At 45.8% G+C, this 26,264-nt stretch overlaps 3 protein-coding genes across 5 annotated transcripts; 2 read left to right on the forward strand and 1 right to left on the reverse strand.

Moving 5' to 3' along the window:
- The first annotated feature begins 62 nt into the window (after positions 1–62).
- On the forward strand, positions 63–18,010 carry cers6 (ceramide synthase 6). Of its 2 annotated transcripts, XM_067255073.1 has the most exons (11): positions 63–325; positions 1,809–1,914; positions 2,312–2,442; positions 7,321–7,378; positions 11,405–11,455; positions 11,636–11,728; positions 13,617–13,745; positions 13,874–13,980; positions 16,158–16,314; positions 16,533–16,556; positions 16,923–18,010. In XM_067255073.1, exons 1-11 carry the CDS (start codon positions 156–158, stop codon positions 17,088–17,090), a joined length of 1,194 nt encoding a protein of 397 aa, XP_067111174.1. In that variant the 5' UTR covers positions 63–155; the 3' UTR covers positions 17,091–18,010. The 2 variants fall into 2 exon arrangements, with proteins under 2 accessions (XP_067111174.1, XP_067111175.1); XM_067255074.1 differs by lacking the exon at positions 16,533–16,556.
- A 471-nt stretch (positions 18,011–18,481) lies between these two features.
- Positions 18,482–23,550, forward strand: nostrin (nitric oxide synthase trafficking). Its single transcript, XM_067258774.1, is given in 17 exon segments — positions 18,482–18,523; positions 18,949–19,034; positions 19,301–19,384; positions 19,576–19,638; positions 19,726–19,807; positions 20,551–20,613; positions 20,702–20,800; positions 20,895–21,020; positions 21,218–21,316; positions 21,607–21,732; positions 21,935–21,976; positions 21,978–22,044; positions 22,155–22,243; positions 22,323–22,448; positions 22,558–22,876; positions 22,992–23,075; positions 23,167–23,550. Coding segments are annotated over 17 exon segments (1,719 nt in total). The 5' UTR covers positions 18,482–18,496; the 3' UTR covers positions 23,304–23,550.
- Positions 23,551–23,617: 67 nt separating this feature from the next.
- Positions 23,618–25,668, reverse strand: spc25 (SPC25 component of NDC80 kinetochore complex). 2 transcript variants are annotated; one of them, XM_067258775.1, is made up of 7 exons: positions 25,589–25,668; positions 25,147–25,306; positions 24,991–25,056; positions 24,701–24,847; positions 24,397–24,501; positions 24,204–24,302; positions 23,618–23,994 (listed from the first exon to the last, which is right to left on the reverse strand). In XM_067258775.1, exons 2-7 carry the CDS (start codon positions 25,298–25,300, stop codon positions 23,870–23,872), a joined length of 696 nt encoding a protein of 231 aa, XP_067114876.1. In that variant the 5' UTR covers positions 25,301–25,306; positions 25,589–25,668; the 3' UTR covers positions 23,618–23,869. The 2 variants fall into 2 exon arrangements, with proteins under 2 accessions (XP_067114876.1, XP_067114877.1); XM_067258776.1 differs by lacking the exon at positions 25,589–25,668 and having other exon boundaries at positions 25,147–25,319.
- Between the last annotated feature and the right edge of the window lie 596 nt (positions 25,669–26,264).

Raw genomic sequence — 26,264 nt, forward strand, 5'->3', positions numbered from 1 at the left:
CGGGCGGTAGTACTTACATAGGCTACAGTGATCCTATCCTAGACCAAAACCTGCAGAGATCGGCTGTGAAATATCGCAGCGGCTGCGTAACAGGCCATTGATAGCATTCATCCTGGGTATTGGTACAGGGGACAAAGGCTCTGGATTAAAAGGAGATGGCAGGTATTTTGGCGTGGTTTTGGAACGAAAGATTTTGGCTTCCTCACAATGTAACGTGGGCAGATTTTAAAAACACAGACGAGGCAACGTTCCCACAAGCCGAGGATCTGTATCTGGCGTGTCCTTTAGCATTCTGCATCTTTATGATACGGCTGGTGTTCGAAAGGTAGGTGTATTAACTTGCAGAATGCACATACAGTTCACTGACCATGCCTGTCTGAGTATAATACAAGATTTCGTTGGTAGTTGGTGGGTCAGTGTATAGTCAACATAGGACTAGTCCTTAATGTGTTGGCGAAATGTAATCATCACCCACATGAATGTCTAAACAATGGGACAGGCTACACGACTTGTGATATTGAGACATATACAGGCCTAGATCTAATTTCTAGCATTTTGTTTGAAACGTGGACGTTTGTTTGCAACGTAGACAGGCGTTAGGAATGGAAGCCTATTTTGAGAAGTATTTGCTCTGTTTACCCTTCTCAGCGTGCTGCCCACGCCGCAAGTTACTGGAAGAACATATTCGAGTCATGCTCGCCTAATTTCCCTCTGACCTCGCAGTGACATTTTTTGGAAACCATCAGAGACTCATGAAATAGTTCAACCACAGCATTGTGAATCTGTTTTGACTGACACGTTCACGTTGGCGTGTACTGTAGCTAGGCCTGTACATCTATTTTCATCTTTATTTGACAGATGTTAGCCCATTGAATGTCGCGGTTATTATGCATCAATCAACACAATGCAAATGTATGGCCACATAAGAGAGGCGTATTTACAGTGATGTGGGTGTTATTTAGCTCTCACTTTCCTGTGACCTGCTGTGCTATTCCACTTACCTATGCTAATGCTACTGAACCCAGATCTTTGCATAGGCTACAGTAGATCTGTGTCGCACCATCAGTTAAAAGCAGGTCGTTGAATTAAACAGTTCCTCATTACTGATACAATAGAAGTGCAGGTAGAAACTATAAGGAATATACTTAAAATAGGAAAAGCTAAACTAGATAACGTTTGAAATAGTCTATCTCTCTAAGTAATTTATGAAGTTTTGTAGAGACGTTGTAGCCTACCGTGGTCAAAAGAAATGGTGTGTTAACTTCTTAACAAATTTCAGAAGTTCCAAAGACACAGTTCTCACCTGGGGAAAGAATGGCAATATGTATTTTAGGCAGAATGAACTAGAATCAGTTACTTCCATTCACTGCCTTCCAAAAGCTGGTGTTGTACTTACGCAATCTAAATGTACACATATATTCACATACTTGCAGAGTATTCATTTTGAGATTTATACTGGCATAATTGCTGGGTGCATTCCATTGCTTTCATAAGCCTTTGGCATACAAAACAAAACATTTATTGCTGTTTTTTTTTACATTTGATTATTCTGTTCTTGGAAAGTGAAACCCACATCAATGGCAGAGCTCATAGTTTTATGTTTTATTTCTGAAACAAACAGGCCTACTTATATTTAGCAATCAGTGTATGACAGGAAATAGCAGGTTTTATTAATGTAGGCAAAAGTAGTTTAATACGCAGCCAGTGGATTGCTGACTATGCTTATGCCCTACTGAATCAGCAATTGCCATAAAACCATGGATCAATCATATGCTGTTAGAAAATGACTTCAATGTGATCACTTGCAGGTTCATTGCTAGACCATGTGCCTTGGGTCTAAAGATACAAGCCAATGGACCACTGAAAGCCCAGCCCAATGCCATCTTGGAGAAGGTTTTTACTGCAATTACCAAGGTAAGGGACAGTGTTCTCACATCTTCCCCTTCCAGAGTGCATGTCTGAAGGATTTTCTGCTGGATCAAAAGCAAGAAGTGCCTAACTGGCTTTCTGGTACATTGTCATTTTGAGCTGAGGGAAATGTAACAACTTTTCTATTCACATACATGATGACCAACTACATACTGTGACTACACAGAAGAGGCCTCTACTTCTCAGTAGTCTCAGGAAACATATCTTCATATCAACATCCATAAAAACATCACAGATTGAGAATCCACATGAGCTTTTTTTCTGCGGGTCTGAAAATGGGACTGTTTCGCCTCTTGACTTGGTCATTGCACCACATCCAACACCAGAAGCTGCTCGTTGTTGCTGCTCGTTGTTGCTAGTTAGATCTGCTGTTGTCTCCCAGCACCCAGATGAGAAGAGGTTGGAGGGCCTGTCCAAACAGCTGGACTGGGACGTCCGCACTATCCAGCGCTGGTTTAGGCAGCGCCGCAACCAGGAGAAGCCCAGCACCCTGGCTCGCTTCTGCGAGAGCATGTAAGAACCGTCTTCAACACCACTACACCAAACATGCTCCTCATCAAATCCCATTTTTATTTGCAAAGCCCTTTTTACAAGTAATGTCACAAGGGGTTCAGAGGTTTTCCACAGATCAGTATAACCAAACATCAACATCCAATCAGTGTTTCCCCTACCATTATATTAGGGGGGCGCCCCGCCCCCCCCAACGGCACCCCTCGCCCCCCCCTGGAAGGTCAAGTTAAGAAAAGAAAAAAAAAAGATTTTTTTATTGTATTTTTTATTAACTGTTTTTTTTTTTTTTTTTTTTTTATATATATGGCGTCCGATCACAAAATAAGTCATTTGAGGTTGCCTTTCCTATAAAACAGGTCTATAGCTTGCTCTTTTATTAAACAAACTAAATGGCCTTATGTTATCTATCTTATTTACACAACGGCATGTAATTTCTGTCTCTACATGGTCTCCATCGCCCCCCCCCCCCCCTCCCCCAAAGCTGTAAACCTAGGGGAAACACTGGTCCAAAATCACAATGATCTTTTTGTAGAGTGGGGGTTGTGATGTAGGATGCCTTGCATCAACCTTTACTACCATCTGACAGTGACAGACACGATTCAACTCTGAACTAATCCCACTCTTACATGGAGGGGTGTCATGAGCCAGTGTTGTTTCTGCCTGCACCCGCTGTGCTCCAGTTCAGGAAGTAATGTCTGCTTGGCCCCAGCACTCTCTTCATCTGTGGGCAGATTGATGCTGCTGGCCAGCTAGTGGGTTCACCTGTCAGGTCGGGCTCATGTCTGGCACCAGTAGTGGAGGGAACACAGCCAGTGTCTCTCCCCCTGCTGGGGTAACTGCTCTCAGAGGAGGCCTCTTGTAGAGGAAATGCCTGCTGGTTTGTTTTTAATTTCACAGAAAATAGGACGCAGCTTTCCTTTCAAAATTCTTGTTGGATAGTGTTTGCAATTTGGTGAACTTACATTTAGGTTAATTCGGTAAAAAAAAAAAAGGGCTGTCCTGCATCTGTTAGCAGACTGTAAATTGATTGGACTCTGGAATTGTCTCTACGCTGTCCCAGTTGCTTACAATGCATTCTCGCCAAACCCATGCATACTCTTCAGCAGTCATCCTGCTCTAAGTGGTCTTTTGTTCAGCTGTTTGGGTTTTGAAAACATCCTGTTGTCCCTGACACTTTAGGATTGCTAATCTGCAGTCTGTTTTGATTTATTTCATTATTCTAGCAAGGAGAGGCAGGCAGATATACTGCAGCGTACAGAGCGAGTCTTTTCTAGATAGTTTTATCCAGGCCCGTCAAGACACTGTTCTCGTTGTGAGGCCTGTGCTCTGCCCTGTGCTCTGTCTGGTCGACCATGACGCCCTGTGCTCTGTCTGGTCGACCATGACGCCCTGTGCTCTGTCTGGTCGACCATGACGCCCTGTGCTCTGTCTGGTCGACCATGACGCCCTGTGCTCTGTCTGGTCGACCATGACGCCCTGTGCTCTGTCTGGTCGACCATGACGCCCTGTGCTCTGTCTGGTCGACCATGGCGCCCTGTGCTCTGTCTGGTCGACCATGACGCCCTGTGCTCTGTCTGGTCGACCATGACGCCCTGTGCTCTGTCTGGTCGACCATGACGCCCTGTGCTCTGTCTGGTCGACCATGACGCCCTGTGCTCTGTCTGGTCGACCATGACGCCCTGTTCTCTGTCTGGTCGACCATGGCGCCCTGTGCTCTGTCTGGTCGACCATGACGCCCTGTGCTCTGTCTGGTCGACCATGACGCCCTGTGCTCTGTCTGGTCGACCATGACGCCCTGTGCTCTGTCTGGTCGACCATGGCGCCCTGTGCTCTGTCTGGTCGACCATGACGCCCTGTGCTCTGTCTGGTCGACCATGACGCCCTGTGCTCTGTCTGGTCGACCATGACGCCCTGTGCTCTGTCTGGTCGACCATGACGCCCTGTGCTCTGTCTGGTCGACCATGGCGCCCTGTGCTCTGTCTGGTCGACCATGGCGCCCTGTGCTCTGTCTGGTCGACCATGACGCCCTGTGCTCTGTCTTGTTGACCATGACGCCCTGTGCTCTGTCTGGTCCACCATGACGCCCTGTGCTCTGTCTGGTCGACCATGACGCCCTGTGCTCTGTCTGGTCGACCATGACGCCATGTGCTCTGTCTGGTCGACCATGGCGCCCTGTGCTCTGTCTGGTCGACCACAACGCTGCTTGTCTGAACAGATATTCCTCAGCCTCCTCGGTGGTCATTTCTTGAATTACATAACTGGAAAATAATCAATTTAGCTTCGAAGGGAAGAGTTTAGATTTGTGTTTTATGATATCGACTTGCGTGGATATGAACTTGTATTAACGTTGTAAGAGTGGAATTAAGTACTCCAATGTACATATTCAAGTATGGAAAAGTGGGTATCAATGTTCTTGAGATGACTTGGATGTTTAGCGGAGCCCCAAACAGTTTTGCACGTCCTTGGCATGTTTTTCAAACTCGGGTAATTCAGGATTCTCTAAGAAACTTTGACCTGGAGATGGGTGAACTGATATGGAGCTGTGCTCGAAGCAACGAGAAGACTGTGGTGTGCTTTCACTAGAAACAGTCCCAGTTACTATTGAGACAAAACAAAGTGCACTTTGGTTTGTGTTAATTCTATGTAAGCGTTTGGCCAACCTGCAAGAGACCATGTTACTGACCCATCTATTCCAAATCAATCCTTTGTATTTCTTGGAAGTACACCTGGAACTTCCTAGTGGTTAAACATAGCATTGCTGTCATTGTTTATTGATTTGCATCATGTTGTCCCAAAGAGCATTTGTTGGTTTAAAATGCAATGGTATCACATCCCACACTGACTAGTACAGTGTTGGGTAAAAAGCGTGCCAGCTCATCAGCCAGATTCAGTGCAGAGGATGGTTGTGAGTCATAGCAATGATTCAGCAGCACTTCAGCACCACTCGTTTGCAGTGTTTGACTTACCAGTTGCCAAGCAACAGTCTTGACCTATCGTTAGGTAGATGTTTTTATTTTATTTATGAATTTTTCCTTCATTGGACAATTAATCAATTGAGAGAAAATGTACTTGTGATTTGAGACTGACGCCTGTCCCGTTCATTAGGAACAACAAAATGGCTTTTCTGTTTGAAGAAGAGCACCTGTTTTAATGGTGTGTATGTAAAGCACCAAGAACTTGATGAAGCTTGGGTTTTCACATTACCTTATAGAAAAGACATTGTCCATTTAGCTCACTCTTGCCCCCGTTCAGAGCGGTGGGCACAGCGCGGTGGGCACAGCGCGGTGGGCACAGCGCCCCAGTCCTCTCACCGCACGTAAGGGCCATGCTGCGTGCACGTCACATGATGCTGCGCGTGTTGAGTCTCCGTATCTGCGTCTTGGTTGGGGTCCGTTTATAGGAGCTCCACCATGTGGGCTTCCTGTCCGCGCCTGAGCGCCCGAGCGCCCGAGCGCCCGAGCGCCCGAGCGCCCGAGCGCCCGAGCGCCCGAGCGCCCGAGCGCCCGAGCGCCTGAGCCATCTTACAGCCAGCAACTCTCAAGACCTGGATGAAGTTTCACATGTTGGGTCATTCTGAGGACGAATAGAAAGCTGTCTCAATGTTTGATTGTTGAATCCTTCCAGGAGGAGGTGAAAGGGCATCATCATCTATCTCCCCAAGAGACTACTTGCTCTGCTGTGCAGCAGTTTGTTTGGTCAAACTTTATTGTCGCCCTGCCCATTCTTGACTCCCATTGGACCCTCTGAAACACCCAATATCCTGGAAGTGGGTGTCAAGATTTTGGACATTACTTGAGGGTGATGACGGGTAACATTGCTAGATGAGCTCTGAGTTGGGTGTTTTCTGGTAGTATTGACCTTTTTTCAAAACTAAACAGGAAAGAGGCAACTGGCCCAAATACTGATCCGGTCTGATGATTTGAACAAAGAACCACTGTGTGCGTCATTTGGCTCATGGCTCAATTTTCATACTTAGGAAGTAGCCCCATTGGCCAGAAAACTGCACCCATCCATGAGAATCTCCCAGAATCCACCACACTTTGCCAAGCCTACTTGGCCTCAGAGCCTTCCCCAGTGGAGCGGTCAGGCTGTCGGTCAGGCTGTCGGTCAGGCTGTCGGTCAGGCTGTCGGTCAGGCCCCAGTGAGTCATCCTGGAAGGCAGGGCTGGGATACGAGTGTTCCTGCCACGCTGTCGAGTCTCGCTGTCTCCCTGAGGACACGAGGGCCTGCGTCCGTCTGACACTACAGAGGTTCAGACTCTGGGCTGAACTCAAAAGGAAACATCTACTAAATAAATGGAGAAGAACCTACAATATGGATAAGATGACTCAAGTCTCCACTGGCCGATGTTGGGTTTTCAGACCAGAATGAAATGTGCTTTCCCCCTCCCCAAAAAACACCAGTGACACCCTATGTGTCACTGGAGTTGGTTTCACTAGTCAAAGCTGTGCCCACGGTGTACTTTCTGTTTCAGTGAGAGAGTAAAAACACAGACTGTCTGAGTCAGAATAAGGAGGAACAATGTCTGTGATGACCTGCATTGTTTTTTACTCCCCCTTGGGGTGTTCTGAGTAGTGGTCTTCTACGAGGGTCCTCAGGGCCCACTCTATTGTTCTAGACGTTTCCCTGCTCCAACACACCTGGCTCAAATGAACAAGTTGCTATCAGGCTTCTGCTGAGCTTGATAACACCCATTTATTTGAATCGGTTGTGTTGGAGCAGGGAAACTTCTAGTACTGGGCCCTGAGGACCAGGGTAGAACACTCCTTTATTTTGAATCATCTCCTCCCGTTTCAGACATTTCCTGGATGTCTACAGAGAATACATTGGGCCACAAAACTATCTTCCTAACTGGTATTCTGTGTTTGTCATTCATTATAGGTGGAGGTTTTCGTTTTACCTGTACATATTTACCTATGGAGTTCGTTTTCTTAAAAAGGTAAGTTATCTTTTTGTTTTGAATTGAGACAAAACTATGATCAGATATCCAGTATCACACACTGCGTGTTGTCATGCAGTATGTATGTCAGTGACACAAGAGAGAGATTGTTGCACTGCAAGGAGGAACAGCTGACAAATTATGTTCCTCTTTTCAAGCACTTTAACCAGGAAAGGTGCTGCTAAATAATGGATCCATGTTCTCAGTACAGTATGTATAATGCAGATATTTGTGTATTTGCACAGGAGCACCATTCAGAACACGCTAGCATCACGCTACTATCCACTGATGTTCTTTGTTTCTGCATCCAGTGTTGCCGACTCTGTGTAACAGTGTTTGGCCTTGGTCTGAAAGAGCATCTAGTAATTGAATGCTTAAACCATTCCGTCTAGGATTGATCAGTCTAATCTTGATCACGAGGAGGGGACGAGGCAGATAGGGAGCCACCAGAATTTCTCAGTGAAACAAGTTGCGTGATGAAGCACTTTGTAAAATGAGTCGGTTCCTTGCAGCAGGGTCAGGTCTCCAGGGCCTTTATTAATAGCAGCTGGTCAGGAACCCAGCGCTGGTCAGGAACACAGCGCTGGGTGTGCTGCTGGTCAGGAACCCAGCGCTGGTCAGGAACACAGCGCTGGGTGTGCTGCTGGTCAGGAACACAGCGCTGGTCAGGAACACAGCGCTGGTCAGGAACACAGTGCTGGTCAGGAACACAGCACTGGGTGTGTAGCTGGTCAGGAACACAGCGCTGGTCAGGAACACAGCGCTGGTCAGGAACACAGCGCTGGTCAGGAGCACAGCGCTGGGTGTGCTGCTGCTAAGGAACACAGCACTGGGTGTGCTGCTGGTCAGGAACACAGCGCTGGTCAGGAGCACAGCGCTGGGTGTGCTGCTGGTCAGGAACACAGCACTGGGTGTGCTGCTGGTCAGGAACACAGTGCTGGGTGTGCTGCTGGTCAGGAGCACAGTGCTGGGTGTGCTGCTGGTCAGGAACACAGCGCTGGTCAGGAGCACAGCGCTGGGTGTGCTGGTGGTCAGGAGCACAGCGCTGGGTGTGCAGCTGGTCAGGAGCACAGCGCTGGGTGTGCTGCTGGTCAGGAACACAGCGCTGGTCAGGAGCACAGCGCTGGGTGTACTGCTGGTCAGGAGCACAGCGCTGGGTGTGCTGCTGGTCAGGAACACAGCGCTGGGTGTGTAGCTGGTCAGGAACACAGCGCTGGGTGTGCTGCTGGTCAGGAACACAGTGCTGGGTGTGCTGCTGGTCAGGAGCACAGCGCTGGGTGTGCTGCTGGTCAGGAACACAGCGCTGGTCAGGAGCACAGCGCTGGGTGTGCTGCTGGTCAGGAACACAGCGCTGGGTGTGCTGTTCTGCAGGTCAGGAACACAGCGCTGGGTGTGCAGCTGGTCAGGAGCACAGCGCTGGGTGTGCAGCTGGTCAGGAACACAGCGCTGGTCAGGAGCACAGCGCTGGGTGTGCTGTTCTGCAGGTCAGGAACACAGCGCTGGGTGTGCAGCTGGTCAGGAACACAGCGCTGGTCAGGAGCACAGCGCTGGGTGTGCTGTTCTGCAGGTCAGGAGCACAGTGCTGGGTGTGCAGCTGGTCAGGAACACAGTGCTGGGTGTGCAGACTCAACAGGCCTACCTAAGTTGCAGGTTTCCTCCACGAGACATTTTCCTAAAGGGAAACTTCCAGTATCGTATTTTATATGGCCTCCTTGGGTCCTTACAGATAATTGGGTCACGGTTGGTTATGGGTGAATGTTCCTTTAGTTGTATGATTTAATGTAGGTCGTCTTCGGTATTTACAACCAGGACCTTTATCGATGTGTTCAGCTTCCTTGTGAAAAATCATAAATGTATTGAGTTATATACTCTTTATTTACTTTTATTATTATTATACACTGAATGCATTGAGTACCCTGACATAAAATTCCAAGCAAATGTTCTCAGTGCAGCCAAGCGAGCCGCTTCAGTTTTCTGTTGGCCCCTCAAACAAACACCCATCAGGTAAAGAGCCGTGTTCAGCACCAGAGATTGATTTCACTTTATGATGTAAGTTATGTAAATATGCTTTTGGGAACAGCACAACAGTGCACTGATATCATCCGAGGGTGCGTTGAGCTTCTTTCATTCAGCTTTTCTCTTGGTACCTAATCTTTGATTGGTCCAAGAGAGAAAAGCAGTTGTTAGGGCGGGTTTTCTTGTCCCTGATTGTAGGACTGTTTATGACTGCAAGGAATAACCTTGTTAATATATGAATTGAACTTTTGAAATGTGCATGTACCGTTACCTATAACCTTGAGAGCTAAACAGTCAGTGGTCACGGTGACGTGCATGGGAAGCCCTACTATAGTGACTCTTCAGAATCAGAAAGGGATTTATTCGCCATGAAAGTTTGCACAGACAAGGAATTTGCTTTGGCAGGAAGGTGCATACAATAAACATATACCTAAAATTTAAATATGTGGACTAACTATACTAAGGGTACATAAACTAGCAGTACTAAGTGGGATAAATATAAGTTGCCGTAAATTACAATATAAAAATACAAAAATACAAATATTACAAAAAAATACAAATGTACAAGACACCATGTTGTGGTGCAGTGCAAAAGCAGTGTGTTTTTAAGCAATAAGTCATTTGAGTCAGTGTGGTCCCTTGGCCTTGTTGAAGAGGCCAACAGCGGAAGGGAAGAAACTGTTTTTGTGGCGTGAGGTATTGGTCCTGATAGACCGCAGCCTTCTTGTCCTTGCAGTAACAAGCATGTATTTATGAACAGTTAATAGCTCATCGATGCTAGCTCAGTGTCGTGTTCCCTCCGTGTGTGGAAAGATATGTACAAGGAGGACCAGTAACTTTAAATTGAAAATGTATTTTAATTTATAAATGCTAAGAGAATCAATACGCAGGATTAATAAAACAAATCCATACAGAAACATTCCTTCAGAAAATACGTTAACAAAGGCAATCATGGCATGGGAGTGAAGTTTCAAAGTTCCAGGGAGCCTGTCTGAAACACGGAACCCACAGATCTTAACCAAATTGGGGGAACTCAACAACGAGGAAGTCTGAAACCAATTCAAACAATCACCGGATTTCACTCAGCGGTTGCAGGAGACCAAAATGTGACGCTTTTGTAAAACAAAGGAATATGTAAAAGGAATATTACCTGCTACGCGCACAACGGTGTAAAACCTGTGTAAATAATACAATACTACATTTACATTTAGCCATTTAGCAGACACTCTTATCCAGAGCGACTTGCAGTAAGTACAGGGACATTCCCCCTGAAGCAAGTAGGGTGAAGTGCCTTGTCACGGCCGGGAATCGAACTGGCAACCTTCAGATTACTAGCCCGATTCCCTAACCGCTCAGCCACCTGACTCCAATACTAAAAACATTACCACAAAATGTTACCACAAAATGTGACACAAAACGTTACCACAAAATGTGTTCTGTAAAAGAAGAAACTCGTTTATTACCCAACATGGAGTTAAAAAGCTGTTAACCGGTATTGACAGAAATTTCGCTTTTAACAATGATTCCAGAGTCTCTATCGTTTCACGTTCCTCTTCACTGTTGAGACGACTCCTCATGGTCGGGGGTCAGGTGGCTGAGCGGTTAGGGAAGCGGGCTAGTAATCTGAAGGTTGCCAGTTCGATTCCCGGTTGTGTCAAATGACGTTGTGTCCTTGGGCAAGGCACTTCACCCTACTTGCCTCGGGGGAATGTCCCTGTACTTACTGTAAGTCTCTCTGGATAAGAGCGTCTGCTAAATGCAAATGTAAATGTTATGTCCTCCAAGGTGTGAAGACGGTCTCTCTGACTTCCCCCCTCCCCCCCCCCCCCCTGTTTAGCATAATGGTCATCAAGGTGCAAATGAACAAATGTCTGAGTGTTGTGTGAAAAAGGAGTTAGATTACTCAGAGCTCTACCAACACAGCCCTACGTGGCTAATGTCAGTTTAGAGTGTTTTGAGTTTCCAAGACCATGTTTCAGCTTTCTCTTTAATGTGTGTTTGTGTCCTCAGACACCGTGGCTGTGGAACACCAGAGAGTGCTGGTACAACTACCCTTACCAGGTGAGGCTGTCATAACAGCACAGGTCCTCCGTGTTCGCTGTAGATGCAAGTCGAGAGGGGATTCCTTCTGCCAAATGACCACTTTGTGGTCTAGCAATCAAAACCGAATACTGACTAAACCACTTGAGCAACAGTTGATTTTTTTGTTTTTGCACTCTGTGGTTCTGTGTTTTCCTCCAGCCGCTGTCTGTGGACGTTCACTACTACTATATACTGGAGCTGTCCTTCTACCTGTCTCTGCTCTTCTCCCAGTTTACGGACTTCAAGAGGAAGGTAGGAGACCAGCCGGCTCAGATGTTAAATCAGGTCATCGCAGACATTGTTCCAATCTGTTTTGTCAAGCTTTTACAAAAAGCAATAGGCATTCACTTAAATAATAATCATTGATTTTCAGTCTGTTTTGTTCATTTGCTTTCGCTCTGTCCAACTCCTGTTGCCCCCCCCCCCCCCCCCCCCCCCCCCCGTACTCTCACCGGGAGCCCCCCCCCCCCCCCCCCCAGTACTCTCACCGGGAGCGCTCAGTATTGTCTGGCTGCACTCTCAACCCCCAAACCGTTGTCTGCTCCATGGCTTAGAAAAGTATTATTATTATTTAGTAATTTCCCATGAGAGAGTGTGTGTGTGTTCTCATATATTTTTATAAGTGGAATCTACTAAAACATTCTCAAAGGTTTTTTTCCTCTTTGTTTTGGATGAAGCCTCGTTGTGGCCTTTGGCTGCTACATTCCCCACCAGGGTTATTGTTTTAGTTGCGTTACTATTTATAGAACCTGCAATATAAGCACCCAGTCACAGTTACAAAAGGAATATTGACCGAGATATTTTTTTCAGTTTATTCTTACTTCTCTAATCTGTTTTCCCTCTCCACAGCATGTGGACTCAGAGTCCTGCAAACTAACTGAGGGTCACACAGACAGCAGGTCCACAGAAGGCCTAGTTCTCTGACCCAGTCCAGCTTAATCCTCTGACTGAAAGCAAATAATCTGTGGATTGACACTCACATCCACAATGAAGGAGACTGTAAAATTCGCTCTCATATTATATTATGCAGATGTTTGTCGGCCAGTGACGAGCAAAGACGCACACATCGTCTCCGTGTATCGGATGTCAGATACGGGGGAGTTAACGTTCATCAAAAAGGCGCACAAAGAGAAATGATTATTTTCACACATTACTGTCTGTCTGTGGACCACACATTTCACCCATGACATAATTTATATAAACCTTTTCATATTTCACTTCCTGGTTGTGGTTCCCTAAAATGGATTTGCATGCTGCCCACACGGTTGCTGCTCTTCGTCCTCTCTTCAGCCCGTCCTGTCCACACCACGGCACACCTCACAGCTATCCCACGATGCTGTGCTGTCGACGGCTCCGCCCTCTCATCTTCCGTGTTGACTGTTGGCATGTTGTCTGTTGTCTGTTTTTTGTTTCTCCTTTCAGTGTTCTCATGCACGTCACCACACTGAGGAGGCTCTCTGCACCCCCTGACAGTTCCAGTATGTTCCCTGCACTCTGTAGCCCTGCCTTCCATCTGTACGCTGCTCTATCCTATTCCTCGCCTGCCCTCCTTGCCCTCCCCCCCCGGCTTCATCATGTCACCCATCCACAGGCAAAGCTTTCCCTTTCACAAGACTAACACCCCCCCCCCCCCCCCCCCCCATCCAAACGTGTAAGTGTAGCGTAGACTCCTCTAGTGTCGTTCTCTAATGTAGTTTGCAGTAACAAGATTCTCTTGCACCTAGATCTCAGTGACACATTTAGTTACTGTCAATCCGCCCTAACAATCACATATTTAATTTGAGTATTTGAAGTCTGCATCCAGAGGCAACATACAGCTTGTCGTGGCATGTACAGTATATTCGCATCTACGATACGGAAAAAGCTGGGTCTTGTCACCAATGATTGTTTGGAAAACTCCTTCCAAGCCATCTGCATGATGACATGACAGAAATCTGCTTGTCACAAGGCTGTAGTATGTAGACTGAGGATGCCCCTGTAACAGTGCAAGGCTCTCAGGAACCCCATCCTGCTTCCCTGTACGTCCCCTTCGCTGGGACCCAGATCAGAGAAACAACCTGCATCTCTCTGTCTCTCTCTCTCTCTGTGCAAATGGTGATATTACTATGACAACTGTGCGCCCCCTGCCCCCTCTCTCCAGGATTTCTTGATCATGTTCCTTCACCACCTGGCGACCATCTCCCTCATCACCTTCTCCTACGTGAACAACATGGCGCGCGTGGGCACGCTGGTCATGTGCGTCCACGACGCCGCCGACGTGCTGATGGAGGTGAGCCGGGGGGCGGGGCGGGGCTCCGAGCACTTCCTGTCGTTTTCCCGCTGTGTTCCTTCTCTTCTTCTTTGTTGGTGCCGTGAAGCCGTTCCTCACGTAGGATGTGTGCGGTTTGTGTTTCGCAGGCAGCCAAGATGGCCAACTACGCCAAGTGTCAAACGCTCTGCAACCTGCTGTTTGCCATGTTCGCCATTCTGTTCATCAGCTCCAGACTGGGTGTCTATCCTGTGTGGTGAGAGCATCCCCCCGAGAGGACAGGACTCTCATTCTGACCATGAGCCTGTTTGAATGAATCTGCCTGCAGCACTTGTGCCGCCAGGGACTGGTCACTGCGGTGTGCAGACAATTCAACTTTCTATTTGTGTTTACATGTGAGGCTCTTCCATTTACCTTTTACATGTAGTCATTTAGCAGACGCTCTTATCCAGAGCGACTTACAGTAAGTACAGGGACATTCCCCCGAGGCAAGTAGGGTGAAGTGCCTTGCCCAAGGACACAACGTCAGTTGGCATGACCGGGAATCGAACTGGCAACCTTCGGATTACTAGCCCGACTCCCTCACCGCTCAGCCACCTGACCCCCCCCCATCTTCCAGATGCCACAAACGTTTTTCCTTTTCTTGTGAAGGTTGGGCTTCATACAAGTCCTGGTGAATGTTGTTGCTTGGTAATAGTTACTATGGATACGACCACATTATGGATATCCTCCGACATGAAAGTGGATAACAAATGGGATGACGGCAAATCATTACTGGCATTATCCCTAATCTTTTAAACCAGTCGCTTGATTGGACATTGAGACATCATTAAAATGTATGAAAGGACTCTGAAGTGTATCTAGAGAGCGTGGGGTTTGAGGGGCTTGGGCCTCAGTGGCCGACACTGGTCAGACATTTGCAACACGGATAAAATCTCATTGTTTCTTTTTCTCTGATTTCACGCTAGGTAATTAGTCAGATTGATGCATATCAATTGTAATGGAATATATTTGCCAGGCCTGCTTTGATGTGAGTGAATAGTAAATCAGCTGCAGTCCTTGAGCCTGACGGCCGTCCTTCTCCCTCCCCTCGTCACACGCACAGCACTGTCACAGTCTTTCCCCTGCACACGCACAGCACTGTCACAGTCCCTCCCCTCGTCACACGCACAGCACTGTCACAGTCCCTCCCCTCGTCACACGCACAGCACTGTCACAGTCCCTCCCCTGCACACGCACAGCACTGTCACAGTCCCTCCCCTCGTCACACGCACAGCACTGTCACAGTCCCTCCCCTGCACACGCACAGCACTGTCACAGTCCCTCCCCTCGTCACACGCACAGCACTGTCACAGTCCCTCCCCTGCACACGCACAGCACTGTCACAGTCCCTCCCCTACACACGCACACTCACAGCACTGTCACAGTCCCTGGAAAAAGTGAAAGGAGACCTGATTTAGTGTTTTTAATAAGGCACCTGCTGTATGGACAGTCGTGACCCTAGAAAACACTCCAGTTTAATGAAAGCAGACATGTTTCTCTGGAGGTGACCTCACCGTGTGGTACAGAGTCACATCCAGGACAAAATGACCAATGACCGTCAGTGTTGTGACAAGACCTCTACCGGTTGTATGACCGAGCTGTCTTGAAACCCTACGTTTCAAGACGAGGCTAATCCTTCACAGTGAAGGGAAATCTATTTCAAGACGTGAGCTCTATTGCTTTCTCTTACTCTGTGGGTTGTACAGTACACCTCTGTCCTGGTAACCAGCCCTGCAACCAGCCCTGCAGCAGCCGGAAAGTTGCCATTACTGTACTTGTGAGAGCGGTTGCCATGGCTTCGGCACAGCAGCAGCAGGAAGATTCACACAGTCTTATTGGTCCAGTAACACCTCTTCCATGGCTGTAATTTACTGAAGGAGGACTGTACCATATGTCATCCATATTACATTGTGTCTCCATGTGGCATTTTGCTTCATACCTCAACAAGGTAATAAGTTGACTGTCTGTCTGTTGTCCCCTCTCTGTTTTTCTTGTTCTCTATATCTCTCTGTCATTTGTCTCTCTTTCTGTCTCTCTGTGACTTTCTGTTTCTCCCTGTCTGCCTCTCTGCGTGTCACCTTCTCTCTCTCTCACCCCTCTCTCTCTCTCTCTCTCACCCCTCTCTCTCTATCACCCCCTCTCTCTCACCCCTCTCTCTCTCACACGCCTCTCACCCTCTCTCTCTCACCCCTCTCTCTCTCACCCCCTCTCTCTCACCCCTCTCTCTCACCCTCTCTCTCACCCCCTCTGTCTCACCTCTCTCTCTCTCACCCCCTCTCTCTCTCTCTCTCTCTCTCACCCCCTCTCTCTCACCCCTCTCTCTCTCTCACCCCCCTCTCTCTCACCCCTCTCTCTCACCCTCGCCTCCCGTCCCTCCCTTGTCCCTGTCAGGATTTTAAACACAACCTTGTTTGAGAGCTGGGAGATCGTGGGGCCGTACCCGTCCTGGTGGGTGTTCAACCTGCTGCTCACCCTCCTGCAGCTGCTCCACAGCCTCTGGGCCTACCTCATCGTGAAGACGGCCTGGAGAGCCATCTCCAGGCGGAAGGTGAGCCGACCGACGCGCCTCCTTCAACGTCCTGGAGAGATGTTCTGGTGGTATGGGGTTAGCCGTAGCTGCCCCTGGGAGCTGCCTATGGGAGGTTTTGTCTGACTGGTGTTATGAGTCTTATTTGATTGACTGTACAGTAGCTCCAGAGAGCTGTTTCTGCTGTTCTCTCCCTGACTTGTGATCTCTCTGCTCTCGGTGCTGGCCTGCCCTGGCAGGCAGGGAAGTGGAACCCTTTACATGTGAGTAGACGACACTGGCCGACCGCATGACGCATCCAGCTTCAAATGATTTTTTAATAATGCGTTTACTTGCGGTCGCTTTAGGGTCCCCTGTTGTTTAATCTCTCCTGTAGTGTGGACTTTCACCTGCTGGACTGTGTGTTCATGCGTTATGATGTGACGTCCATCTAGAGTGTGGGCTTAGAGACCTGAAAGCAGTCCCCCTCCTCCTCCCCCTCCTCCCCTCCTCCCCCCCCTCCTCCCCCCCTCCTCCCCCTCCTCCCCCTCCCTCCCCTCTCCTCCTCCCCCTCCTCTGTGTTTTGGACCCTACACCACAGCAGGTGCTCTCTCTGTAGTCTAACATGCCTTACTCTCCCCCCCACACAGGTGTCCAAGGACGACCGCAGCGACATCGAGTCGAGCTCCGACGAGGACGACACGCCCCCGGCCAATCGGAAGCCCCACAGCAGCAGCAGCAGCACCAATGGGACGGGCAGCAGAGCCCACGGGACCAACGGCTACCTGACAGGAGGGCCCTGTCCAGACGAACACTGACCACCCCCACGGGACGTTAAAGCATCACTGGCACCAAGCTGCAGACATCCATTCATAGATCTGTGTGTGTGTGTGTGTGTGTGTGTGCGTGCGTGCGTGTAACAGGGGGAGAGACTTGAACAATGTTGCTTGTCTGGTACTGGAAGTTCTTAATATAATATTTGAAGGCAGTCCTGTCATCAGTTTGGTTATTTACCTGTTCCCTCTCTACCATTTTATGATCATCATCTATATTTGCATCAAACTGCACTCAGTGGAATATCAAAGCAGCCCTGTCTGTTCTGCCTACTCTGTTTAGCCAATGAATGAAAGCATTCCACTTTCATGGTATAAGCATGCTATTTACACGTAGTCTGGCATACCTAGGTGGTCACTTTGTATGTTGGTGTCTTTTTATGTTATTTATTCTTTTTATAGATATCTTTTCAAGATTGTGGTAAAAAAAAAAAAAAAAAAAAGATGTCTTATCGGCCTGTCAGTGTTCTTCATCCAATCTTGAACAATCCACCAGTTTTTTTTTTTCTTTTAAGTTCAGCATTACATCTACTTCAGACACACATGGTACAAGTCTTGGCAAAGTGCTGAAGAACTGGTTTTGATTTTCATAGTGCACCTCGCCCGTTCAATGCCATATCATTGGTCAGATTAGTTTCACTCACAGATGAATAGAAAGGTGTAATACGGAATACATTAATATGGACAATGCAAACACATGGTCCACTCATAAACTGTAAATGACCTATCAGTCACAGTATTGTGTGTGGGATAACAATTAATTCAAATTCAGGAATTTTGTTAAGTATTATACATTTCTGGTACAAGTTTCATGAAGTGTCGTGGTCCTCTTTAGAGGCAGACACAATGGTGTTTAAATTATTCAAATAAAACCCATGAAGATATTAAAGATTGCAAGTTAGAAAGTATGTTTGTCGGTGTGATTAATTTAATCAAGTAGACTCTTGGGGTAGCACAGAATCACCAATAACACATTTGTAGTGAGAAATGTACAAAACCCCCCCCCCAGGAAGCAGGATCTGAATCGGACATGAATCACCTTGCATGCTATAGAACATGTGGACATTCGTTTCTTTTGAGGATGTAGACTCAAAGTAGGAATGATCTGCAGAAATACTGGAGGAGGTCATGTAAGGAAGCTGGAAGATGAAATACAATGTACAAAGGAACCACTTGAGTCACGTAATGGATGACAACATGAACAACTTCTGTCATTGTATGCATGTTGCCATGTCACCAATCACAGTGCAGAGCTGGAACAGACATTTTGAATCCTCTAGTGGAATTCTCCTCACAGCGCGTCACAAAGTGAGCGCAGGTGATTTCCGCATGAATGACTTTGGTAATAGAGTGGTCAAAGTGCAAAGTCAGTAAAGCAGCCGAGCGCCAGGATGAAGGATCCTCTGAGCGACTGCACTGTGAGTTCTTTGGTACTTTTCTCTTTTAGGTTCCACAAATAAAACATAGACATGTACAAGTGCCTTCTAGTTTTCGTCAGGAAATATCTGGAAAGCATCAATGTGTGTTTTGGTGAATTAGATTGTCAGTATTCGCCAAGACCCTTACATTTACGTTTAGTCATTTAGCAGACGCTCTTATCCAGAGTGACTTACAGCAAGTACAGGGACATTCCCCCGAGGCAAGTAGGGTGAAGTGCCTTGCCCAAGGACACAACGTCAGTTTGCATGACCGGGAATCGAACTGGCAACCTTCGGATTACTTACTTCCGATTCCCTCACCGCTCAGCCACTTGACTCCCTGACCCTTAGATGGCTTGACAGATTGACAACAACTTCAATGTACTTGATGACTTCAATGACTTCTTCGATGTATTTTACTGCAGTATAATCTGTTGTACCAAGATCTGAAGAGGTTTTCCAAGAATGGGGAGCATTTCTGTAAGGAACTCATGGGTGTATTTCAACAAAGGTAACTTTCACTCAATGTTGTGGTTTTTCAAAACAATTCAACACCTTAAGTGCCCTGCCTCTTTACTGTGACCCAATGTTAGTGTTCTGCTCACATAAATGACAGCACCAAACTGTTCAGTTGAATATACTCTTTACATTCTTGCCAAATGAAAAGTGATTCAGGTGTACAACTGCAGCTGCATGAAGCGCCTGAATTTTAATGATCAGTCAAGTTATTCTTTTACCTTTTGTGTGACTAAAGCACTTTACCTTTGACCACTGCAGGGCTGAACTTGAGCTCAACTATGCGAAAGGCCTTCAAAAACTTGCAGGGAAACTTCTCAAAGTCTCCAAAGGGATGTCCAGCAAGTCAGTAGACTCCTCAAATAATGTTTGGAAAAAAGTTTGAAAGTTTGTCTGTTTTAAATATTTTTTTAATACTTTTGAAGTCTAAAACCATATATGTTTTTGTTCAATATGTACTAGAACACTGTTCTTTCCTGTCTAAGTTTGCTACACTAAATGATATGAAGAAATAAAGTGCTTTTGTTTTATTGAAGTTCCACGTACAGTGCATGGTCCCTGGTGTCAGATGAAATGTACTCAACAGCAGACACACATAGGTAACCCACCCTCAGTCACGCTTTCATACTGCCTCTTCCTGACTGCTCTGCTGATGTTGATCGATGTGTGTTGTATTTCGGCTTCAGAGCACTGGGAACTGCTTTACAACAGGAGGCTATCCTGGAAATACGACAGATATTAGAGGAGCACAACAAAAGGAAGAGGCCTGTATGAAGGGTTTTTAAATCAGTCTCTCTCTGCCTCTTCTCTGTGTCTCTCTCTCTCTCTCTCTCTCTCTCTCTCTCTCTCTCTAGCACTGCTCTCTCCCTGTCTCTCTGCCTCTTCTTTCTCTCTCTCTCTCTCTCTCTCTCTCTCTCTCTCTCTCTCTCTCTCTCTCTCTCTCTCTCTCTCTCTCTCTCTCTCTCTCTCTCTCTCTCTTTCTCTCTCTCTCTCTCTCTCTCTCTAGCACTGCTCTCTCCCTGTCTCTCTGCCTCTTCTTTCTCTCTCTCTCTCTCTCTCTCTCTCTCTCTCTCTTTCTCTCTCTCTCTCTCTCTCTCTAGCACTGCTCTCTCCCTGTCTCTCTGCCTCTTCTTTCTCTCTCTCTCTCTCTCTCTCTCTCTCTCTCTCTCTCTCTCTCTCTCTCTCTTTCTCTCTCTCTCTTCTTTCTTTCTCTCTCTCTCTCTCTCTCTCTCTCTCTAGCACTCGCTCTCTCCGTCTCTCTGCCTCTTCTTTCTCTCTCTCTCTCTCTCTCTCTCTCTCTCTCTCTCTCTCTCTCTCTCTCTCTCTCTCTCTCTCTCTCTCTCTCTAGCACTCTCTCCCTGTCTCTCTCCAGCACTCTCTCTCTCTCTCTCCCTGTCTCTCTCTAGCACTCTCTCTCTCTTTACCTCTCTGACTCTCGGTCATAACAGAAGTTCTTGTCCTCATGCATGTTCTTGTTCATTGTAATCATATCTTGCTCATTGTTTGCGCAGCTTGATAATGTTGTTGAGAAAACTGGGAAACTTGTGGCCGCTAATTGGGGAGATCAGCTCAAGGTAAGACTTCCATCTCCTTTGGTTACTGGCGAAACTGAATGTAAACAACTGTCATTTTCAGATGGTTACATGTTCATTTCCCTTCCAGATGAAAAAGAAATTGGTTGGATTAACAAGGGAGCATGAGGCTCTTTTCAATTTTGTAGAGAACAACAAACAAATCTCCACAGAAAAAGAGAAACAGAAGGTACAGTCCAGCCTTTGTTTCTCTCCCGATCGTCTCCCGTTAACGTGTTCGACTCTGCGTAACGAGGACTGTACCCCTCTCTCTTATTAATCAGATGCTCAACAGGCTGACCAAGTCTGCCGAGGCGCAGAGCAGAATAGACGAGGAGTATTTCAACATCAACATGGCGGGCCATCAGATCAGACTGAAATGGGAAAACACACTGAAAAATTGCTACCAGGTTCGGTACAACACTGCTGTATTCATCCTCACTCTTGGCAGTATGTGTTGAAACTATATGTCTGCATGCTGACATCTGGCAGCTTACTTATAAGAGAATACAAGTGGATTTGTTTATTTAGCTGATGTTGCACCATTCAGACTAGGTGTGTTGCTTACTAGCTAACTTGCATACTAACTCTTGCTTGCACTTATCAGATAATCCAGGATCTGGAGAAGGAGAGAATAGAGATCCTCTGCAATGTTCTGAACAGATACAATCTCCACATGTCCAGTTTTGGACAGACTCTCCTACACGTGAGACTGTCGTTTTCATTTACCTTTATTTAACCATGAGTACTTTAACTAGGAGAACTCGATTGACCCACCGAGACACAGTCTGTTTTACAAGACCTTGCTAAGAGAGCAGCTGCAGCCTGTACTCAAACGTATAAAACTAAAACATAAAACTGACAACACAAACAGTACTGTCACAGTAATAAATGTTTTTCTATCTGAACATTCAGTTTCACCAAACTGTCTTCTCTGAATACAGCCCGACAAGCGTTAAACTACCACATCTGCGTTACTCTCCGGTTCTTCCACAGAGTCAGAAGCAGATCGACCAAGCCAGTCAGAGGACAGACGTGGAGAAGGACATCCAGAGCTTTGTGGAAGACACCAGTGTGACAGCTGAAGACAACACGGCTGAGTTCTTGATGGCAGATTACTTTGTAAGACTCTTAATGCTGGGAATAAGAGCAATACTGAGAGCAATTTAGTTTAGTCTTAAAGCATGTTTTTGCTTCAATTTAAAAAAGAATTGTACCTAAGCCTTTAGCAGTCCTGTACTCCCATGCCTAGAAGGAAATTGAAGAACAGCAATTAGGTAATACTTCATTACAATACTTCAATCATTCATATTATGTTGGTTAGGAAGAAGAAAATAAAACATTCATGTCCAAAGAAAGAAGAAAGGGGGGCCATCCAGTCCAAACTTCATCGGCTGGAAGACAACATCAAAAAGACAAAGAAAGACTGTACTGGTAATTCCTTCATACAACTCTACTTACATCCAGCACAAATCATGTTTATTCTCTTTTTGAAGTAATGTCATAGTGACACATTCTATTCGTGATGTGTTATATTCTTAAAGGTCTGGAAAAGCTGATTATATCCTATGCTGAAAATCCATCATTCTCAAACAAAAAGAACCGTGAGGAAACTGAACAGTTGCTTGATGAGGTTGGTGGAAGATCCAGGTCCCAGTCATGTCTGACATCAGTCCATGTTTTCAAATGTATGTGTTCTCTTTTTCCTGAAGACTACTCTGAAACTGGACCTTCTTGAAGCCACTCAATGCAAACTATCTTCCACGCTGGCTGAATTAGAGGGAAAACCAAAGACTTTGCATCGCTTTAGTGACAGTATAACGAAATGGAAAGACAAGGTATCTATACAAAAAAGATACAATATGATATTAACAACACAATGTGATTTCAAGTCGATATGCCATATGATAATGTCTGCAGAATTTCTTTATTTTGTCTTCACCTAAGGATTGCGAGCACAGTATAGTTCAGCTGGCCCGTCCAGTCAAAATCAAGAAGACACCGTTCAGAAGCCGGCAGTCACTGAGGGCCTCCATCGTTTACAAAGGGCCCAGGAGCATGACAGCGTCTGCAGAGGACTGCACAGGGCACGTGTCCACCACCACCCAGCCCACCACGGCTCTGCAGAGTGGCAGCGCTGTCACTAGGCCAACTCCTGGCAGCAGCACTGTCACCGGGCCAGTGAATAGTGACAGCACTCAACATGGACCAATTGAAAGTGACGGCGCTGTCAATGGAGCACCGCATCAGATAGATGAGAAAGAAGGTGACAAGCATTCCTGTGCCTTAACCCAATCCTTTATTATTCCAAAAGCTGTTAAAAAATAAAAATACACACAACATACGTTATATTTACACTATATATGTGCGTTTGTTATCAGATGCCGAGTGGTCAAGCATTGGGAAATGCAAGGCTCTTTACGATTTCACATCAGGAAGAGAAGATGAACTGGATTTGAAAGCAGGTACAGGGGGGTGAATGTGTGAGGTGAGCCAGAAGTCCAGTGCATGCCTGAGGCACCCTGCTGAGGCACCCTGCTTTCTCCCCCTTCTCAGGTGATCTTCTTGACATCTACCAGAAAGAAGACAGCGGTTGGTGGTATGGGATACTGAACGGCCAGACGGGTCACTTCCCCTCCACGTATGTTGAGGAGCTGCCCATGTTGAATGTAGTCAAGTCGTCTGAAGTGTGACTCCTGGGCTCCACAGAGCCATATGGACATCATCAAAAGTTTACTACAAACCAAATTCAGGTGTTACCAGCTACATGCCAGTGAAAGATAATTGTCCAAAGTCAAGCTTAAAGGCTTGGACAAGTGATGGTCAGAAAAAATTTATGTTAAAGACTATCCCTGGTCAAACCTGGACTAATGTATTGATCTGTAGTGAACTGTAAGTTACAACGCGACATATTTGACTGGAAAACAAGTGAATTAAGGTTCTGACTATGTATGTATTACTGCTTAGTTATAAAGAAATTCGATACAAATGGAAAATGTGCTGTTATTTAATAGCTTTAATACACAAATATAAAAGTGTTAAAAATATCTAAGGCCCGCAGCATTAATGAAAGCAGAGTGAAACAGTAGATAGACACCATCTAAAAAAAACGAAAGAAAGGGAGGCTACGTTATAATATTAAAACAAGAAACAGAAAACAGACACATCAACGACTGACACTGTAAAAGCAAGAGACACCAAATGGAAAACTTCTCCGATATCGTAAAAGACTCCTGCGACACACAAAGGCTTTTGTGTTCTATGTTTTGGGCAAAGCGGCAAACTCTTTGCGGACATTAGCGAGGAAGGCAGGTAAGTTGTTGGTTTCCTGCAGCCTCTGTTCCAGGGCGGACACGCAGGCCAGCACGGGGTCAGTCGACACAACTGTTGGAAGAAAAACAAGTTCTGTATTAGTAGTGATTCTGTCATTATTCTGATTCAAAAGTCACACAAGTTCACAGACTGTGTTTGATAGTTTACTCTGGAAGCATATGAGATGCTTGACGATTGTTTTTTCCTGTGGCTCCAATGACGGCAGAAAATGAAACTAAATAAATAAGCTTCATGCTTCTCCTCCTCCTCCGTTGACTCACTCTCATACGAGCCGTCCTCCTTGAGTCTCAGTATGAAGGTGTAGGTGCAGCCTGGGTCTGAGTGGTTGATGTTTCTGAAGATGAACTGCAACTTGTCACCTTGAAAGAAACCAAAAGAAAAAAGACATCCACATTTGTCAACAGAAAAAAGCTCATTCCCAGTCAGACATGGTTAGGTTGTTGGTGAATGTACCATGGATCTTCCTGATCTCTAATCCCAGGCGTTCTTGGAAGACCAGCTTGGCTTTGTTGAGGTATTTCAGCCTGTCTTTGTTTGCCTTGTTTTGGGACACGATCACTAAGAAAAGAACACAACACAATCAGCAACAGTGAGGCAGAAACACTGGCGACTCTACGCTTCGTGAGTAAATCAGTTTAAACACGAATGTGTGAACATGCTGTCAAGTAGGCTGATCCTACCACAGTGTAAACATGTGATGTTAAGACAATACGACAGGAGAAAGGCCAGACTGAATGTTAATGTCACGTTGACCTACACTCCTTCCTCTTGGCTTGTGTCTCTCTCAGAGCATCCATCTTCTGGATGAGGCAGCTTTTCTCACTATCCTTCCTCTCTATCTCCGACATCCTGTGACACACGGATAGGCTTCTCTCCTTCACTAAAGCATTTTTCTCTTCCAAGTCTAGGACAAAACAAACAATGAGGCAAACAAGAAACAGATCAATCTTATACAAAATGTACTTAGATATAGCCTACTCATCTACTTATGTATCAATACTAATATCCCCAGGCATCGCTATTATTTCAAGAATACCACCATCTTACATTTTTTATAAGAATGTACTCTCTCAAATAATACTTCGTCATCTTTTTTCTTTTTTGAGCATGTATCTGCAAATAAAAAAAAGTCGGTTAATGAACTGAAACGCCTTAATTAAGGACACTTATGCTAGTCAAAATAGATCAGGGCAGGCTACGTACCACGAACAGATGTTAAGAACTGTTTGTGGGATTGACACAAATCTATCCCAGTCTCGATCATCTCGCTGGTTGCTTGAATGAGCAGCTTGTTTCGAATATCCTCCATCGTCGTGCTAAACCAGTTCCCAGTGTCTGCATCCGTAATGCATGCCATGATTACCTGTAAACAAACACGTAACAAATACATCAATGCTGCTAACATTTGTGATGGTGCTAGCTACACTGTGTGAACTACTGTACTGTAGCGAACGTTACAGTAGTAGTCGCTACGGTACCTTGGGAAGCTACTAGTTTTATATTAGTTGCCGTCCTAGCGTTGTGTGTGACACGCTAGGAAGACAACCCCCCCCCCCCCCCCCCCCCCAAAAAAAACAAAAAAACAAACAATATTTGACATTAACTGCACATCATGAACTGTCAATTAATTTGCTCCGTAAGTTACCTTCAAGACTTTTGATCAACAACCTTTCCTGTTGCTGTTTTCGAAAATCCGCGCCCGCTAGACCGGAAAAGATTGTTCGTAGACACGGAAATTACGTCATTAGACCAATCGCTAATAAAACAAATTGCGTAGAAATATAACGTTTTGGCGCTAACTGAAGCAGATAAAATTATAAAATGAGGATGAATTATAATAAATTTTATTTATCTTCATTATCATCATGAATTTCCTGTTGCCAATAATGCAAAAGTTTGTTTTCTTTTTTTGTCATTGCGCCATGCTGTGGTCAGGTATTGCAACTGCATGTCCAGTGGTAGTATTCCACTGTATAGATAATTTAGGCTACACGGTTGAAATTAGGTTCAAATGTACCAAACTTGGTACCTTTTTTAAGTTATCTAAAGTATCATCTTATTTAATGCAATTCAACAAACTGTTCTTTTACGTTTCCATTGTTCAAGTAGATAAATAAATACTTGGATGTTTTCCTTGTTAAACATGCGCGTATAATAAAAAAAACTCCCATAAAAATTTGAGATTTATCTTCTTTTATCTTGAGTAAAAAATAAAACAACAATCACATTAAGATGCAATAAAATGAATTGAATCTACTGCAGAGGAAAGTTTGTTGTTGCTCACCTCAACAGAACAAAGAAGCAATTGTGTAATCTAGTGG

This window comes from Osmerus mordax, chromosome 2 (genome assembly GCF_038355195.1).
Source record: "Osmerus mordax isolate fOsmMor3 chromosome 2, fOsmMor3.pri, whole genome shotgun sequence".
NCBI classification, from domain to species: domain Eukaryota; kingdom Metazoa; phylum Chordata; class Actinopteri; order Osmeriformes; family Osmeridae; genus Osmerus; species Osmerus mordax.